Source organism: Strigops habroptila, chromosome 2, assembly GCF_004027225.2.
Source record: "Strigops habroptila isolate Jane chromosome 2, bStrHab1.2.pri, whole genome shotgun sequence".
In the NCBI taxonomy this organism is placed as follows: domain Eukaryota; kingdom Metazoa; phylum Chordata; class Aves; order Psittaciformes; family Psittacidae; genus Strigops; species Strigops habroptila.
In genome coordinates, this window is record NC_044278.2 from 24,336,527 (window position 1) to 24,356,343 (window position 19,817).

A 19,817-nucleotide genomic window follows, 5' to 3' on the forward strand; every position below is an offset into this window, starting at 1 on the left:
ATGCCTAAGGAGCTCTTTCCCAGTGAAGGCCTTTCAGCTCACAGGACCAACCAAGTGCTAGTCCAAAAGAAAATTTCTGAAACTCATACATCATGGGCTTCAGGAAGTCAGTCCCAGTGTTTTTCTACAGTGCTGCACTGCTAGCTAATGCAGACACAGGCAAAGGACCTGCCCTTGCCAACATTCTTTAGTTTATAGGTCAGGGCTTCACATTTTCAGTTATAGATAACCGCTTTATTAAAGAGACAAAGCATTCTGCTCAAGGAGAGCCAGTGAAAACTTTGCATTTGAATGTACAAATGATACACTTCTGTCAATATCTCATAAATACTATAATTTTCATCCAGAACTGAAGAGAAGAAATTTTCTGGATTCCACATCTTCATCAAGGCTAATCATATCCATCTTTTGTGTAATTTCTACTACAAATTCTCTATCCTTTGATGGAAGCTATTGGAAACATTTAAAACTATTTTTGTTTTAATAATTATAAATATCATCCTCCCTAGCCTTTCTCTACCCTTGCAGTGTATGAGAGACCAAGTCAGTCACTTATTAAAATACATAGATGATTAGCTTTTCTCTGATAGGCAGTTATCCCTGTGCAATTCAATATCTATAGAGGGATTAGTATTCCTAGCAAAGATAATCAATGCTGTTGAAGTCAACATCAAGGAGGATGATAAGTATAATTAGAAATCAACTGATTTACTCATAGGACTTTTTTCAGGATAATACTTCTAAAACATATTATTGAGGCTCTTTAACCACATCTTAGTTCCCTGTTATCCTAGATGTGTCTTAGCTGCATGGATCAAAGGCTAAAAATAATATCAGTAGAAATCTTGCTTAATATATAGGGAGAAGTCTTCCAGATTTTACTTAGTATTAACAAATAAACTTTCTGTTGAATACTTTGTGATATCTGTTGAGTGTTCAGTTAAACAGCAGCAAAACTTGTTGCAACCAATAGCAGTTCTGTCTCATGACAAGTTTCCCAGATAACTGTTCTGTTTTCCTAAGTGATGTATTGTTGCAGTTAATTGCTGGTTTTGAAGTATTCAAGTATTTTCAGGTTAAATTAAATTCAGGTATATTCAAGTTAAAAAAGTTAAAGTGATGAAGCCCTTTGTTGGACATCTACATTGCTTCTCAAAGTCAAGTAAGACCAATCTTTTACTAGATCTAAAGAACCTGTAAAACTTCTATCCTGACTTTTAAACGTACTAAATTCTGAATAGATATTCAAATGTGATTTGGAGTATAAAAACATACATGTATTTCATACCCAAATACAGTCAGTTATCTTGAATATAATTTTTAGATTTTTAGAATCTTATTTATGTCTTATTTATAACAGCTTCCATAGTGAGATTGAAGTCATTATAAATTAGGTCCCATGCAATTTGATTTTTAGAATTTGAAATACAGGAATGGATGCTTAACAGTAGGAGTTGTTTTTTCCCACATGAGAATTCAGTGTCAGATCATGCTCTTAAATCTGGTATTCCCTTTCTGATTCCATGGGTCTTGAAAGACCATAGCATATATGGAAGAAAAATTTTGTTAATTCATATCTAAAATAAAACCTTTCTTTGCTATAATGGAGTACTCTGTGTGCCAGAAATATTTTTGACGTTTATCCAAAGATCAAAAGCTGTATCATGTGGTTTGCATTTAAACTGCCTAGCTTTATGACAACTGGGAAACAGTATAATTAGAAATCCACTCTTCTTGTCTGCGTTTTACGTGTTTATTATGTAATTAGGAAGGAGGGTTCTCACTGATGTTAGAATACTTATTTGCATCCGCTGAAGATGTGGCCTTTTTTTCACAACAGTGTTACAAGAGAAGACATCCTTCAGTTGTTCTCCTTATTCTTCTAAGATAGGACTGTGATGCCTCAAATCAGTAAGGATACTCTGGCACGTAGGCTTCCATCAGTTGTAGTTTTGATAACACAGTATTAGGGTTGCACATTATGACCAATACCTGATGCTTCGTTCCTGTGTGATCTTTCTTATACAAACACTACCTCAATTTGTGACAATTTACAGATAGAATGATAACTTTCTGTTACAGGAAGAGGAAAAAGACTAACAGCAGTATTAAGTAAAAACGTTTCAAGTTTTTTTCCTTAGGTATAAAATGCATGCATACAGTAGTTTTGGCTTAGCATAAGTAATTTTGTATATTGGGATGCAATAGACTCTTCATGTTCTGTCAGAGATACTTAATTCAGATTTGATTAGCTTGTTAAATCAGTGTGTTTCTTAAGAGGTTTTCTCTGAGCTATCATCTGTTCATATTATCGACTGGATAATCTCTGCCTGTTTCTTACTTTGGCAGGCAAAATAATTTTAATTTATCTTCTTGTCTCTTTTACAGTATTTCTCTTAGTATCACTAGATGATAGAAATGTTGTTTGGGAAGCATCTCTGGAGGTTGTTTCTTCCAGTCTCCTCTTTACAGCAAGACTGTCACAAGCTCTCAGTCGGATCACAGCTTTGACTAGTCAACTCGCCAAGGATATAGACACCACAGCTTCTTTTCTGATGTTACACACTTCTAGTGATTTTTATTTTTCATGATGTCCACAGTTTGTGGTCTTGTCAATTACTATGTTGTCCAACAACCTACATACTGAAAATATTTGTAACTCTTTTCCAGTAAGTTGTAGGCAGTTATTAGCTTGATACTCAGCATTTTATCTGCCAGAAAAAACAAGCCAGTTTCCTTCATAATTTCTCCATGAGACATTTTCTCTAAGCCCCTCATCATAGCCCATTGCTGGTCTCTTCCAGATTCCTCGTATCCCTCTTGAACTAGGTGCCTGAAACTGCACATGGTACTCCAGCTGTAACCTCCTCAGCACTGAATAGAGGGTTGGAGAAGAATTCATTCAAAGTTGCCCAGATGTCATTAGAAATAATTATTTTGCTTTTTCAGATAATTTCAAATAAATGAGAAAATTATCTTTTTATGTAGTTTAATATTTTTTGAAGATACTTTTTTATGGAATAAATTTACACTTAAATTGAATCTTAGTCCAACGCATGAGTATATACTTTCAGCAAGTCCTAAATGAATTGACATAACGAGGGAAAGATTTTAAATCTTTAAAATTTTCATTTTAGCTTCTAATGTAAGATTCTAATCCAGAGATGAAAGAGAAATTTTCTTATTTGACCAAGGTAACTAATATAAATTTGGAATTAAGCCTTGCTGTGAGACAGAGGTTGGATAAGATACGCTTTAGAGGTCACCTCCAACCTAAATAATTCTATGATTTTGTCTCAGTTTTTCAGAGCTATAAGGAAAAATAATTAAATTTCACAGTTCAACCCATCCCAGATTTAGCCTGGAAATTTCTGTAGATGACCAGCTTCATGCTGAATAAAGATAGTTACCTATAAGGTAAGAATTATTTCTGTGTGTAGATTATCCTTTCTTTATACTTTAACATACTATGTTTTTAATACATTGATCTATATACTGAGGCAGCAAGACAAATTCTTAAAGAAATTAAATATGCATTGTGCAATAATATGCTGTTCATTAAAAGTGGATTGGGAGCATTCAGCATTATGGAGGTTCTGTGCATGAAAGTGTATTGTCTTTGCAAAGGACTGTGATTTTAACAGCTATAGAGACAAGTATGTTCTGGACCCAATGGGTGTGATATCTCCAACAGTCATACTTCAGTAACAATGATTTCCAAGCCTTTTTTGGATAGACATTATATTAGATCCAATTTCATGTTTCTTCAGGATTTAACCATTCAGGATAAGACTGATAAAGGAATATTTTTTTAAAATATTTTAATTTTTATTGAATGTTGAATATCTTCAGTTGATTACTAAGTAGAAGAATTATTAAACACTGTCATCTGGCAACTTTCAGCATTGTTCAGGTAATTTATGATTTTTTTTATTTAAATGGATTTTCAATAGTGAGTATAATAATATCAAACTCATCACTTAATTATTTATAGTTTACCAACAGAATACCTTTAAATTATAGATAAAAATGCAAGCAACAGTAATTCTAGGTTTGTGTGCCATTGAAATAAGATAATATTTTAAAAAGTTTTTGATGAAAGATAAAATATATTCAGACAAATAATTATATATCGAGATATTTCTGAGTAAGATTGTCTAAGTACTCTGTGAGTTATGTGCTATAACATTTTTTAATTACTTTTCTTGTAAATTCCAGAAGCGGAAAGTAAAGGACTATGTAGATGAAGCGTGTATCAAAATGGCTAATTCTCCATCCTATGCTTCCAATTTCTTTCTGAGCAGAATTACGGGCTCATGCAGATATTTCTGTTCTTAGGATCAATCCCAGTTGATAATATTTTGAAGTCCTGGATTTGTTAGTAATACTGGAGAACTTGAGTACTGGATTGTAGACTCTTGCATTTCAAAATGTGAGTGTAAGTTTCTCAGGAACTTAATGGAAGGAGGATGAAAAACAAATAACAAACAGCCAGTTTGGAGTGTCTCAGGAAACACCTACCTTTTATAAGGAGCATGCAGGCAAAGTGACTAGTGCCAAGAGAAAGGCAGCAAGTTCTTAAATCTGAATTTAGACACTGCCTAGATATATGTGCCTGGCAGCAGAATGTCCCTGTAGTCATTTCTCCATGCCCTGATGACATCTGTCCTCAACAGGATAGCAGATTTCAGAAATAGACTGTGAATGGGGCAATTCATTTTTCTTTGAGCTATAAATTAATTTTCTTGAGATGTCAGACAGACATCCTTGGTTCACATTTCCACAATCTCTTTGTCAACTCTTACAATTAAAAGTGTGGGGTTTTGTGTAGTTGAAGTTGATATTCTCATTTCATTTTGCAGTTCCAATACATGGGAATGAACTTGTCTTAAAGAATACTCTAGACAGAGACTGTAACTGATTTTTGAGGCACAAAATGTTTTTACTAGGTCAGTTCTTTCTCTGAAACAGGTAATTTTTAGATATGTCACCTTTCACAAGAGAAAAAAAAGAAATTTGCGAGAAAAGCCACTGCAGTTGGTTGTTTAGAGGTTCTTGGCATCAGGGTTAAAATACTCTCTGCTCAGCTACAGAGACATTGATTAGTCGGTATGTTTTATTCAAGATTAAGTTAATTATGTACTGCTCTTTCTGTTGCTGACTTCTGTTTATGTATTTAGTTTAACTTATTTGCTACCTACTGGTAGTACATTTTATAGGCACTACTATATTTTTAGCAACAGTTGCCAAAAGACAAGTTGTATGCGATTGCAGTGGATGCTGCATTTCGAAATGATCTTGCAGCGTCTTCCAGACTCAGAAGAACCTTCCCAGTGCTGTGCCTGTTGATACAGAACTATGATTCCAGTATTTTTTCTTTTCTTCTCGTCTTTTTGTTAGATTAGTGATGTTGAATTGGTTGTATGATCATTTGAAGGGTAAATGTGCTTGGCATTCAACAAAAACCTTGCATACAACTTTTGGTTTGAAGTTTGAGAAGCATGTTGTTTGGATTTAGATTGTAAAGACCAAGTACTTAGAAAGAATGCTGGCTCAATCCTGTACCTCTCTGCAATTTGAAGGACCACTTGCACTGTGACCTGATTTTGCGGAAAGAATCTTGGCAGTGAATCAGCTTGGGTTTTGTGATTGGTTTTTTTTTCTGAGTCCTGGTTCTAGTATCATGTTTTCTGCTGCTGTTCTGAAGGCAGTATGAATCTACTCTTCAATTAGGGTGTACATGTTCAGTTACTGTCTTGGCATGTTATCAAACTAACTGTTGCTGACTACCAAGGAACAACGGAAAAATGTAGTTTTCAAAAGTTTCTGCCACTGGACGGTGTCCAGTTAGAGTTTTAATATCAACAAAGACAGAATCGGCAACCTCTCTGGGCAGCTGGTTCAAGTGTTTGACCAACCTCACAGTAAAAGAGTGCTTTCTTATGTTTAAACAGAATTTCCTGTATTTGAGTTGGTGCGTGTTGCCACTTGCCCTGTCATTGGGCACCAGTGAGAAGAGTCTGGCTCCCTCTTCTTTGCTCCTCCCATCAGGTACTTATACACATGGATGAGAACCCACTCTGAGACTTCTCTTCTTCAGGCTGAACTGACCCAGCTCTCTCAGCCTCTCACAGTAGGTGATAGATGTCTTTAAGTTGCAGCACATCTGTGGCACAGATACAGTATGCCTGCAATAGAGTTTATGAACTGCTTCTTGTGAAGACCTGTACCAATGTTGCGTAACAGGAGGTGAAAGGAGGTTATATATTAAAATATATTTTAATTTATTAAGATTAAAAATATTCCTATTCAACTAAATATTACCAGCTGTACCATCCATGATTCCTGTTTATTAAGAGCAATGCATTATTTTTAAGGTTTTGTAGTCAGCTTGTGTCACTTTCTTTGCCTTAGAAGCTTTTAAGTTTTGCAAATTTTATTAAATCCATTTTAGGTTAGATTTAAAAAAAACCCGCATTGAATTAAGGTTGGAAAAGACCTTTGAGATCATAAAGTATAACTGTTAACCGAACCAAGTCTACCACTAAACCATATCCCTATGTGCTATATAGGGATGGCACATAATATACCTCCAGGGGTGACTCAGCCACTTCCCTTGGGCAGCCTGTTCCAGTACTCAGTAACCCTTTCAGTGAAGAAATTTTTCCTACTATCCAGTGTAAACCTCCCCTGGCGCAACTTCAGGCTGTTTCTTCTCATCCTGTCACTCTTTACTTGGGAAAAGAGATTTAAGATTGAATGTAAAATAAGCCCACCCACCAAGCCCTTCCACTTATTCTACATCTCTCTGTCCTAGTTTGCTGCTACTGAGAAACTGTTACTTTGAAGATGAAGGTCTGAATTTTTCAGGTTTATCTTTCTTGAGATACTTCTGGGTTTTTTGGGTATTCTAACTTGGGTGTAGGAGAAATTATGAAGTTAAGAATTCTCTGACTATATAATTTTCAGTTTAGGAAGCATGTTTCTTAAAATTCATAAGCTCTTGAAATATTTCTTTCTGTTTATTGTTGGGAAAAAAGAACACCAAATGACAACAAACCCCAAACCCAAACATCTTCAGTTTGAGGAGATTTTGTTAAGGTGGTGTTAAGCTTTGATAAGTATAATCATCCTATTCTATATTATTGTTTCCTACATCTCTAATTGTTTATGTATGAGATTTATGTATGATAAAGTTTCCCTGGTATGTTTCTCTACAGTTAATGTAATATTCCGTTATGCAATGAATTTTAAACTTCACTGTATTTTCCATTCATAATAAGAAGCTCTACTGAATTTAGCTAAAATAACTTAAATAGAATTACATATCTGCATCATGTCATGTCTGACAGAATGCATTTTATAGCTAAAGTTCTCCAAAGGTCATGTCTTTTACTTACAGAAAATTTTTCTTGCCAAAACCAGACTTCAGGTGAATAAAATCAGATATCTCCATTATTTTTTTTAATTGGATATATTTTAATCTTGATTTTGGAGATAAACTTCTAAGTCATGATTAGAAATTTACATCTGGATTAAATATTAATTAATATTCTTTAGAATATCTGAATAAGGTTGAGCTTGTAAATCTGTATTTAAATATTGACATCACTATCTCATCTCTTAAGTTTTGAGAGAATTGAGCTCCCAATATCGGTGTGCCTGGAAATCTTGATAGAACTCACAATTTTGCATTTATATGGTTTTTTTTTAAACTATAGTTTCCTTTAATTGGGGGGGGGGAGAGAGACAGTAGTGAGTAACATCTGTTTGAGATAGAGATAAGACTTGAGACTTCGTTTAAGCGATGTCCTGTTTTATAGTTGTATAGTCTCTGCTCAGATATTAATAGCTTATCTATTTTACTGTTTCTGCTGCAAGTGTCATAGAAAAGAGTATTAAACAGAGGATTTTCTGACTGTGCTTCAGTATTTGACCATTGTTGCACAAAGCTGGATCGTGTTGGTTATCTTGCATTATGCATTTCACCCCTATAACATCTGTTATGCCTCAGAAGGCAGTTTGAACTTTGTGTGACTCCTAGCTCTTCTCATCAGGGAAAATGACACTTCAGCAGATGTAGGAAATGAATTCATGATGACACAAAGACCGTTTTGTCTACCTAAAAATAAACCAGTCTGTGTTCTATAAGATAGAAATTCAACAAAGAATCCATAATGATTCAAGTAAAACCTTAGAACTGTATCAGGACTGCGTTTCCTACTCACAAATCCAAATTAATGCTAATGTGATGAAATGGAAAGTTCAGTTATACTGATCTACTTAATCATGAAGCTCAATGTCAAGCCGTTAAGAATATAACTAATATCTCTCAGTACTGTCACACCCCGGAGAAGTGGTGTGTTATGATTTAGCAGTAGTTTGCCCATTAGAAAGTTGAAAAATAACCATCCTCCCTAGATTTTAAGTTCTTGGGTTTTGGCTTTGCAGATGCAGTTTGTCTTTCAGATATTTCTGCAAAACAAATTGCAGGCAAGCATTCAAGGCCATCGAATGGAAGGCAGGCTATTATTATGCCACTTAACGTATCTGTATTCATAAGAAAAAAAAAAAAGATTATAATGCTTACAGGATATTAGAATACTGTCTGAATAAAAAAACCAAAACAACTTTATGTAGCTTATTAAACTGCTAAGACAAATTGAGAAAAATTTAAAAGTACATTTAAATAGTAAAATTTGGAGTGAATTACATTTGAATAGTCTGTGTAGATTAATATTCACTGTAGTTCCCCACATACAGAGAAAAAAAATTCTTTAGCATTATTTTTTATTCCTGAAGGATTACAAATATGTAAGGTGTTTTAAAACACAGTCTCCCAGTCTTCACAAACTCAATGAGAACATATCTCCTTTTCAGTGGGTATGCAGATGATAGGATTTCTTCCCCATAGACAGTTCACTTAGATATAAAAGAAATGTGTCAGTATGTGATAAAATCTTTATTTTTTTCTAGCATTTTGTTGAAGGTTTGCTGTTTAATGATGATCATTTTAGTAATAATGCTGTTAGCTTTAATGATTCTTTTCTGTAACATCTGACTGCATGCCATTCCTTCTTCAAAAGGTCTACACTGTTGAAGTCTTCTTCATTGTCTATGTGAAGAAAAAAAAAGAGTACCTTAGGTGACTTAAGATATCTCTGAACATTATTTCTATTTGGTGATTCTGTCTGTTGAGTGCAAAGAGCTTCACAGACTTTAATTCAGCTCTATTTTGAACTGTTGTTTTAATGGAGTTCTTTAGGGCAGAGCTGTATGGTTCCCCAATATTTGATTACTCATTGAAACAACTCAAATCAGACTTTCTCTTATAGAACTGTAACTTTATGGATTGTATAATGGTTTTATATTTTTGAATTCGCTAAATAAATAGTTGAAATAGGTTAACTGTTTGAGATTTTAAAAAAGGACTAAAAAAGCATTTGCCATAAAAGAAAATGCCCTTAAAATGTCTGCTACTTAACAAGTTCAGTGTACATTTAATAATTTCTGTTTTCTCATTTCAGCTTAGGAGTCCAAATGGATGTAAAGTATAGTATTTTAAAAGAAAACAAGGCACTGGTTTTGGTGTTTCAAATATATTTAAACTAGAAAATCATAGAAATTTAAGAGAGAATACATTTCTGCAAGGATTGTATTAGTGTAAGTTTCATTCAAAGCCCATTCGTTTTTATCTGAGCATCAATGGATTTAAGCGGAGTATTCTCAGAAGTCTGCATAATAAAGGGAAAAAGGATTAAGTGGATGAATGTTTATTCTGGGATTGAATTTGATACCAGTTAAATACGTACTAATTTCTTCATGCTCACGAATAATGAAGCCAAGTTTTCTAAGCATATTAAATATTAAATACTAGTGTAATCATTTACTGAAAGCAAAACCACATCACCCAAGTAAGTTTACTTACTACCTGAAGTCAAAGCATACTAATAGCCTAGAGTGTAACTGCGGTCAGGAAACTGAATTAGGACCTTTACAAAGAATACAGTCCTCAGCTATGTCTTACAATCTACTTGTTTTTCCTAGAAGCCACTGCCATAGCCATCCAAATTAGCTTCTGTAGCTATTGCTCCTCTTCTTTATTCCGTGTTGATACTAGGCTATGCCTTGTTTTGTCTCTACAGCTGTCCCCTTTCCTATTTACTGCCTTCACATTATCCTCTCTCTTTCAGAGGGTTTGCAGCCCAACATATTTAGAAAGACTCCTTTGTAGTAGAGTGCTATCTCTTTGCTCAAAAGTAAATTCTAAAATGCATTCAGATCTATTGATGTAGCATAAAACAGTTCAGCTATATTGTACTAAATTTACGTTGTGAAAACCGAGGCAAAATATGGTAAGTTTGGGTGTCTGCCTCATGTCATACTTTTCTGTACAAACAAAAAGAAGCTTTTCAGGTTTTTGGAGTGTTTGGGTGGGCTTTCTTTAAGAAATGGAATTATCAAGTTGCTGGATGGAGTAATAGTTGTAGCAGAGCTTTACGCAACATTTTTCGGGTTTTATTCAAATATTGTCTTATTTTCCTTTTTAGTATCTTACATATATATATGTTTTAAATATACATTTATACAGTATACACATTTAACGTGTTTTAGTATATTGCCAAGTGACAACAGGAGTACATAGGCAAGTGACTTACTGTTACACTTTTTCTCTGATGTTACACTCTGACTTCTGTTACATTATGTAATCATCTGCGTAGACAGAGCTATGACAGTATTGTGGTGCTAGATCTGAAATGTGAAGGATACTACTGCAAATGGTGCTGAAATCAATTAGTCTACTGAATATTAGGCCTTATGAATAGTCATCTGTCTCCATGTTTAACAGAACAAATGGACCTCTTATTACTGCTCTTACTTATCTTCGTAAGTGATTTTTAAACCCATTAAGGAATAATTCAACAGAATCCTCTTAGTGTGGTACAGTTGGTAATAATTCTTTTATAATGACTATGATCAAAAGGGAAGGGATTGGTTGTATCCACTAGTGCTAATAGCGTTCTGGGGTTTTTTTGCTATAAAATTGCACATGTACTAAAGACTGAATGAAGTCCTGACTGACTTTTCTTTTTCCCAGAACAGCTATACTACAGTAACATTACACTCCAGTGTACCTGAAGACATCTTCTAGATCTTGCCTTTTATTGAGTGATTTCATTATTTATTTATTTATTCTTCACAGCTAGTAAGGAAACTTGGGAGTATTTTGTCAGATCTGTCAAGAAGCTACTATTAATTTCTGGGTTTAGTTTAGCATAGCTAGACAGAACCTCTACTGACTTGAATTTTTGGAACATCTTTGCTGACAAGATAAAATAAGCATTCACCTGTGTGTTCAAAGACCTTCTGACCAGTCTGATACAAACAACTCCCTTTTATATTAATCCATTAGCTGTTAGTGTATAGCAGTAACTTGAATTGTGCATACATTGCATGCCGTCTTCATCAGAGCTTATAGTACTCTAATGCACCTATATAGCTCTTCTTGTAATAATTTTGGAAGTAATGTAGAACTTTCTGGATGTGTTGTCTCTTTGCAATATTTTACTTTCAGTAAGTGGTGAGTGAGCCGCCTTCTAGCAAACTACTGAACTATTTGCCTGACTACTTAATAAGCACAGATTACTAGATTAATCACTTGGGCAATATTTTCCTTCCTGGTTTGCATGAAGCAATGTTTTTCTATTTACATGAAGCAGAACTGGGAAAAATGGACAGATGGTCTTATGTTTTTCTATTTTGTAAATATTAAAGTACCATATGTAGAAAATATTATTTCTTTTTGGTTTCAGAGACGTAGCTAGCATGTTTCCACAGAGTTTATAATTGTACTTATGTTAGGAATTTTAAGTGGAGTTCAGCCCTTTGCCAAAACTTTGTTACAGACTCAAATACCTATTTCATTGATGAAGAAAATATATTTTGTAACTTTTCACCTCTCATGATGCAGTTCCTTACATTCTACCTGGCATTTTTTACTTAATCTATTACATTTGCATAGTTCTACATCACTTAACTACAGTTATTGGAACTAAGCAATGAAATTGTCCTTGAAGCAATACTGCTGAAATGCTAACATACACATTTCCGAAGTAACGCTACAAGACTACAAACTCTATAAAAAAATACAGTATCAGAAAAGTGGTGGCACAGGACCTGAAAAATGGGTCTACGATTTGAAATAAGTGTCCGGGCTCTAATCTCTAGAAATTCCTCAGTCTCTGAATTGATTAGTACCTGGGTTTCCAACTGGACAGTTGTACATCCTGAGGTTAAAATGGAGCTTACCCTGACAGATAAATAAAGAAATGATACTTTGAATAGCCTCCTGGATGATTTATTACTCCTTGATGCTTATTAAGACAAAAATAAAACTTTGTGTGAAATGCATTTCCTTTCCTATTCTTAAGTTTGGCTTTTGCTTCTGGTACCATGGACGTAAAGACATAGAGAAGAATGAGCAGTCTCTTTCTCTGCCAGTGCTGTGCTTGTGTTCCAAAGGAGCCTTTACTGCATTCCTTGCTATTGCAGTGAGATAGGTGCTCATACGTGCTCTGGTATTATACTCAACATTTTTACAGTGCACTTCAGTTTCCTTGTCATCTCTAGGTAGTCACGTCTTCTTCCTGATGGTCTTTATGGACTGACGGTTTTGATGTTAGCAAAGAGAGTACACACAGGTATTTACTTTTGCCTCAAGTAGGATGTGTTCTTGGGGGCTTTTTGTGATTTTTCTGGTTAGCTGTTTTCTTATGGGGGGCAGGGGACAAAATATTAACAATAATTTAAAAAAAAAAAAAAGAGTAAGTTTAATTGTGGTGGTCTCCTCAGGAGAAGTGTCCACAATGCAGGACATCTCATGAAAAAATGTTATTTTCTATACAGATGTTTGGTTGTTGGGTTTGTTTTGGTTTTTGGTTTTTTTTGGTGGTTTTTTTTTTTTGGTAGGAAATATCCAATTCTGTTAAACTTAGTTTCGAAGACACATACTGAAGTGATTTTCAGTTTTCTTCGCATTTTTTGGTTTTCCTTTTGATATGACTATTGAACGAAAAATTCAAACTTGGTCTAGTTCTTGCTTATCCACGCTGATTACATGAAAGTAGATCAGTTAATAGCAAATCTATTTCAGTACACTTTTCTTGTAATAATTTTCACATTAATATGTATACATACTACTTAGATACTGATTTTTTCTGTGCTCATCTTCTCTTTAATTTTTACTATCAACGGAACTGAATAATTGTGGTTTTTAAGCAGGTTTTAAAGTTCTAAATATTCATAAGTAAATTTTTTCACACCAAAAAGTTAGTTTGGAGTGTAGTACTCCTCACCTCTAGAGATGTTTGTCCTTGTGTACTTTCAAACCAATTATATAAAAGTAATCTACTGAGCTTGGGACATTCAGTACACACTGTAGTTTGTGTTGCAGTTTTCAACAAGGTGAAATATTTCCACATACACAGAATAGACCATAATTATTATATTTCAAGACTGAAAACCTCAGATTCTTGAAACAATATTTTTTAAAATTTCAGATAGACCCCAGTTCTCTACTCTGTATAATACTGAATGAAAATTTAGATTATTCTCTAAAAATTTAGTCTTTTTGGTCTGTTTGATTTGTTCTGTCTTAGAGCTTGAAATTAACATGACTGATTTTATCCTTGTTATTAGTTCATGAACATTTATTGTCCAGTTCTGTAAGATAATGGATGTTAAAGAGCTACAGCTACTTAGGATGATGATAATACTAGATTGTGATTATTGAAGAGTATATAGTTATTTTGCATAAATAAGCCCTTACCAGTAATACTAGCTGTGTTGAGAAGGTTATTCATAGGGTCATGGGACTGTAAGATAGTTCAAGGTGGAAGGCATTTAAGAAGGTCTCGAGTCCAACCTTCTGCTCAAAGCAGGGTCAAAGACAGACCAGATTGTTCAAGGCTTTATCCAGTGAGCTCTTGAAAATGGAAAGAACCGAGACTGCATGATCATTCTGGGCAATCTGCTCTACTGTCCAATCATGAAAAAGTTTTTCCTTATGCTTAGCCTGAACCTCTCTTGTTTCAACTTGTCTTTCATCTATCTGTCATACACTACTGTGAAGATCTTGGCTCCATCTTCTTGATGAATTCCTCATAGGTATGGGTGTGTGACTGTTAGGTTTCCCTGCAGCTCTCTCTTCTACAGATTGAACAAGCCTAGTCCCCAGCCTCTTGTCACTGGCTGTATGATTCCCAACAGGTTACTCCCTTCCAAATGCAGAACTTAGCATTTACCTTTACAGAACCCTACCATGCCCCACTTGTTACTGGTCTCCAGGTAGAGTATGACCCATTAGCCACTGCCCTCTAAATCTAACCATCCAACTAGACAGTTAGGTAAAATCCAACTAGATCTTACTAGCCTATCTGTCCACTCAATGACACTTCATGTAGTGGATTGGGCCAAACACCCACACAACCACTTGCTTGCTCTCCCCGCCCCCAGCAAGACAGGGATGAAAATAAGAAAACTGGGAGTGAGCAAACTTGTGGGTCAAGGTATAAACATGAAAATCACTGACAAATTACTGTCGTGGGCAAACCAAACCCTAGTTGGGGAATTTAGCGTTATTTATCAGCCATTAACATAAACTTTTAATTACTGATTTGAGTATTGAGAAACAAGGCAAATACTTAAACACTTAGGGAAAACACCTTTCTTCCCCTTTCCCAGGCTCCAGATACCTCTTCTTTCCCCGTTCATAGTCTCCACTACTTTTGTTATCACCATCAATGCAGGTTACACTCGGCCCCTTCAGTGAGGTGAAGGAGTGATTGGGGTTGGGGTGAAGACGTAGTCATTTCTTTCTGCCATTCCTTTTTTCTCACTCTTTTCTTTCACTGGTCCTTCTGCCTAACTCATTTCCTCTGTTCTGTTGCGGGTCATCCACAGACCGCAGTGCTTTTAGGGGTGTACTTGCTCAAGCATGGGCTTATGCATGGGCCACAGTGCCTTCAGGGGTGTTACTAACATGCCATGGAGTACCTCCTATTGCTCTGGCCTTCTTGTTCCTCTGTTTTGGTGTTCTACGAGGTGCCACAAACTCCTCCACCTGTCTCACCTGTGTCCTGCAGTGGGTCCATTGTGGAGCCAGATAGAACTGGCTTTGTCTGTCACAGTGCAACCCCTGACATCACTGCCACAGAAGTCACTCCTGCAACCATCCCCCACTACCAAAACCTTGCTATTCATACCCAGTACACTTGGATATGAGAATATTATGGTCAGTGTCAAGCGCCTTGGTAAAGTCAAGGTAATTGCTACCCACTGTACTTCCCTCATCCACAAAATTTTATCCTAGAAAGCAATGGGGTTAGTCAGGCATGATTTACCTTTGGTCAGTCTGTGCTGAGTGTTCCCAGTCACCTTAGTCTCACTGAGGTTTTTGTTTGTGTGTCTTTCAATCCCTTTTTCTATTTTATTTTTTTTTTCTTTATTTTGTCATTATTTTAGGATGTGAGGCTGTTATCCTTCATGTAACATCTTTTCTTTAATTGTTTTCTCCACCTCTATATATCCTCCAGTTCAAAAGATAAAATTCTTAGCTGAAACTTTTCAGATTTGTTGCACAGGCTCTATAGTACAGAAACTGAAAATACAAAAACTGAAAATATAAAATTTAAACGGATAAATGCCAAAATGTGTTCATAACCTACTTTATCTTTTTCAGCTCTACTGCAAGTTACAATTTCACTTAGCAAAGTTGAGCTCAGTGTGGGTGAATCCAAGTTCTTCACATGCACAGGTATGTATTACTTTTTCTTGTATGTACGTATTTTTTGTATTTTGAACCTTCTACATAATTCGAAACTGAATTAATTGATTCACAGTATTAACTTAGCATGTTTTTGTGTATTCACATTGACTTGTGAGAATTGTGATAAATAGTAGATCTTCATTGGCTTCGTTGGTTTCCAGTCTAGAAACTATTTATTACAGACTGAATAGCTCAGTTTGAATTGTCTGTATCAATACGTGCAGTTTATATATTTTAGGATGCTTCTTTAGTTAAAATAGTTTCACTTGTCTAAACTAAGGAGTTAAATAGGCTACTAGGCTAAGCTTTAGTATCCTCTCCAACCTAATGAGGCACCCAAAAAGTCTTTTCTAGAGAGCCAGGTATTAGTCAGGAGGAGAAGAGTTTGCATTTGCAGCTGCTGATATGGATGCTTGATGTTGCTGAGTTGCGACCTTCCATTGACAATGACACATGGCCTGACTACACCAACAATGCAACTGACTGATGACTTGACCTGTTGATCCAGTGACTGCTGAACAGCTTCTGTCTTTTAAGACATCATATCTTTCTGTGTTTTTTTCCCTTCTTGAATCCTTGAGCTGCTAATCTCAACAATCATACATCTGCCTGCAGTTTTGCCTTGCTTGTCTTTCTGCAGATTTTCTCACAACTCTCATAATTTAGCGGTTCTCTGACATTGCATAGACATTGTGCATTTGGTAGGCATGTCTATCTGAACTTCTAATGTTGGATTGTTTTTTGGTTTTGTTTGTAGCCATTGGTGAGCCTGACAACATAGATTGGTACAATCCACAAGGAGAGAAGATTGTTTCTAGTCAAAGAGTGGTTGTTCAGAAAGAAGGTGTTCGATCACGTCTAACCATTTATAATGCAGATATAGAAGATGCTGGTATATATCGATGTCAAGCATCAGATGCTAAAGGACAAACTCAAGAAGCTACTGTTGTTTTGGAAATTTATCGTAAGTAAAGTATTATCAAATGAAAGACTATGTTTTAAAAGCCACTGCTATTGAAAAAGTAAAGCCTATACAAGATATCTTCCTAGGCTCTGAACCTTATCTTCCAAATAATTGCATCTCCTGCAGATTAGTTAATAGATATTACAACAAAGGCTTACATGAAATGGATGGCTACTTTGTAATATTATAGATCACTTTTCCTTAGGATGCCATCTTACGAGAGTACACTGTATGTCCCTCATGGAAAAAAGGAAAAATGAGAAAAAGTTATGTCAACCTAATTCTTAATTGCAAATATATCTACAAAATGCTACAAATGTGTGCATAAATAAAAGGGCAGGAAGTGCAATATATGCCATTAAAAGGTGGAGTTTAGACTGAATTAGTTATTTTTATGTCAGTCTTCTCGTGTTCTTGGCCTTATAATGGCATTTTCCTGTAAGGCATTGAAGCTTACAGTGATGAATATCCAAAATATATTTCAATTACAAACAACTAATTGAGGAGTATATTTGAAAAGTAACTACATTCTATTGTGGTAAGAGATTTTCTGGTTTTTTGTTTGGCTGGGGGTTTTTCTTCAAATTAGTTAAATAACTTTACATTGTACTGTATTCCTTATATCAATCAAAAGCAATACATTAAACAAGTACATAGTGAAGATAGGAAAGATTTTTGTGGGTGAAAGAGTGGGACATATACTAGCAGCCTTTCAGCTGAGTTATTCTCTAATTTCATTAGAGAATAGTTTTTTAATAGTCATAAAACTATAGCCCATTGTGGATGGGCTGAGCACTAAGGAATTGCAATGGACAGAAAATTCAAAGTAAAATCCTAAAGCACTACTGAAAGATGTGGATAACTAGGATAATGAAAAAAGATACAATTTAAGGAAAACTATTGATAATCATTAAAATGGTGATAGCAGTTACAAGTGATCACATGATGGCTTGAAAACTGGCAGTTCAAAGGGTTTCAGGTTTTGTGGAATTCATTTGTATGCTTAAAACTGCCAGTCACACATAATAATCAAACTGCTGAGCAAGGCTGAAGTATTTTGAAATGTTTGAATGTGGTAATTGTAGTAATTCTGAGGCTAGATAAACCTGAAGACCTATGCAAGAAATGTGAAGGTTTGTGGCAACAGTCATATAAATGTTTCATTATGCGTATTTGTGATGTATTGTAAGGAAAAAGCAGGATACTAGGGTCTGGTTCAGTACTCACTGATGTCCATGAGAGTTTTTCTTCTGACTTACATATGATCAAATACTTCAAACATTTCATACAAATACTTTACAGAAGTATGTAAGAGATGTATGTAGCAAAAGTGTGCTCCCTTTGCTGTGGGAACTGTGCAATTATTTGAGCCTGTGCTCTTATCAATACAAAAAAGTGGAAGTGGAGTTGTGTCTCTGACTTACATTCTCCAAAGTGTCCCCTGAAATGTAGTTGGCAGTCTTTGATCCTAAAGAACATAAGTTGGTTTGTTTATCCTGTGTGCAAGAAATGCTTCCGGAATTTTTTGTCAGGCAGTTTGTTTCTGCATTAGATCTTCTATGACATCATGGATTAATGCCATCATGGACTTCTAACACTAAATTCTAATAATACAGAACTTATTCAGGCCACTAATCAAATTAAATAGTAAGTTTGGTTATTTGGGGTTGGAAAAATTAAAAGCCTCATCAGACCTAAAAAAAAATCTTGTTATTTCCTCAAAAAATGCTACAATTTCTTATGACTTAATAATACGAAGTTTTTTCCATGTAGTTTCCCACTGGCTTTTAAGATTTTATGTTTTATTCAGCTGACGTTTTTCCCAGTCAGTGAGCCTAAAGTTCCACCTTTTTGATAAGACTCTTCCAAATAATTTTTGGTTGTTTTGATGGAAGTTTCAATGGAATAAAAACATGAGATTTTAATTCAATAATAAGATCATGAGGAATAAAATACACAATAAATAGACTATTAACCTGAATATATAAACGTCTAAAAAGATAGGGGTTCGAAACTGGGCTCTGGAACAATGGACTATATATTTATAAAACATGCTTATTTTAGATAAATAAAACAAAGGTTTTCATAATGCAACATTAATGTAAAGTCATTTCTACAGACTGGAAGTCATGTGTCCAGGACGGTTTGAGTCTTATCTGGAAAAATAATATTACGGAAAAAATTCTGTATTATCACTACGAGAATATTTAATAGTCATCTTTATCTGATTTGGTGTCACATATAATTCTAATGCTAAGTGAACTTGACACGTACTATATTCTGTTTTCTTCCTTTTCAGAAAAGCTCACGTTCCGAGACATAGTATCTCCACAAGAATTCAGGCAGGGAGAAGATGCAGAAGTTGTTTGCCATGTTACTAGTTCACCTGCTCCTGTTGTCAGCTGGTTGTATCGGAATGAGGAAGTCACAACTATTGCTGACAGTTAGTATTTTGGTAACTCTTTAAGTTATACACTCTAATTAATTTGAAAATATTATTGTAAGAGAAGACTGATCACATCATAGTAGAGGATTTTGATTAGCCTGTCAGCTTAAGTAGAATTTAACCAAGTTATGTGGTCTCTATAGAGAATCCATATGCAAGGGGTTCCTTCATGTATCATTTTTTCCAATTGGGAATTTTGTCTAGATGTAATATGAGAGTCCAAATTCCCAAAAGATTGCTGGGAACTCCTTCACAGGAACTCTTCCTGGTCTGCCTGCCGTATAGGAATTGAATACGTTTTTAAAACATGCACAGATAAAACTTCACTCTGCACAGAAGTCTTTTTCAAAGATGCAGCTTAGAGCTTGAAAAAGTAAAACTGCCTCAAAGATCTCTCACAAATTTTTTATTCTTTCCATTTTATTATATTTTTTTCCAGTCAATTTGGCTGCTGTAGGATTAGCAAAGGAATAAAGCAAAATGTCCTTTCTTTTTTCTAAGTCATACATTCTGAAAATTAAGAGTTTTTAAATTTCAATGTGTGAACTTGTTTCTTCAACCATTTTCTTTCACAGTGCTTA

General features: G+C 35.0%; 1 protein-coding gene across 4 annotated transcripts in view; it reads left to right on the top strand.

Moving 5' to 3' along the window:
- The window catches only part of NCAM2 (neural cell adhesion molecule 2), a 283,578-nt gene that overhangs the window by 140,115 nt on the left and 123,646 nt on the right, over positions 1–19,817 (top strand). For all 4 annotated transcript variants that reach the window (XR_003990100.1, XM_030476672.1, XM_030476673.1 and 1 more), the window contains exons 2-4: positions 15,740–15,814; positions 16,584–16,790; positions 19,090–19,233. Coding sequence is in view for 3 of the 4 variants with exons in the window: in XM_030476672.1 (XP_030332532.1) it covers positions 15,740–15,814; positions 16,584–16,790; positions 19,090–19,233 (426 nt within the window). In the remaining variant the exon portion in view is untranslated. The remainder of the gene's footprint in view (positions 1–15,739; positions 15,815–16,583; positions 16,791–19,089; positions 19,234–19,817) is intronic.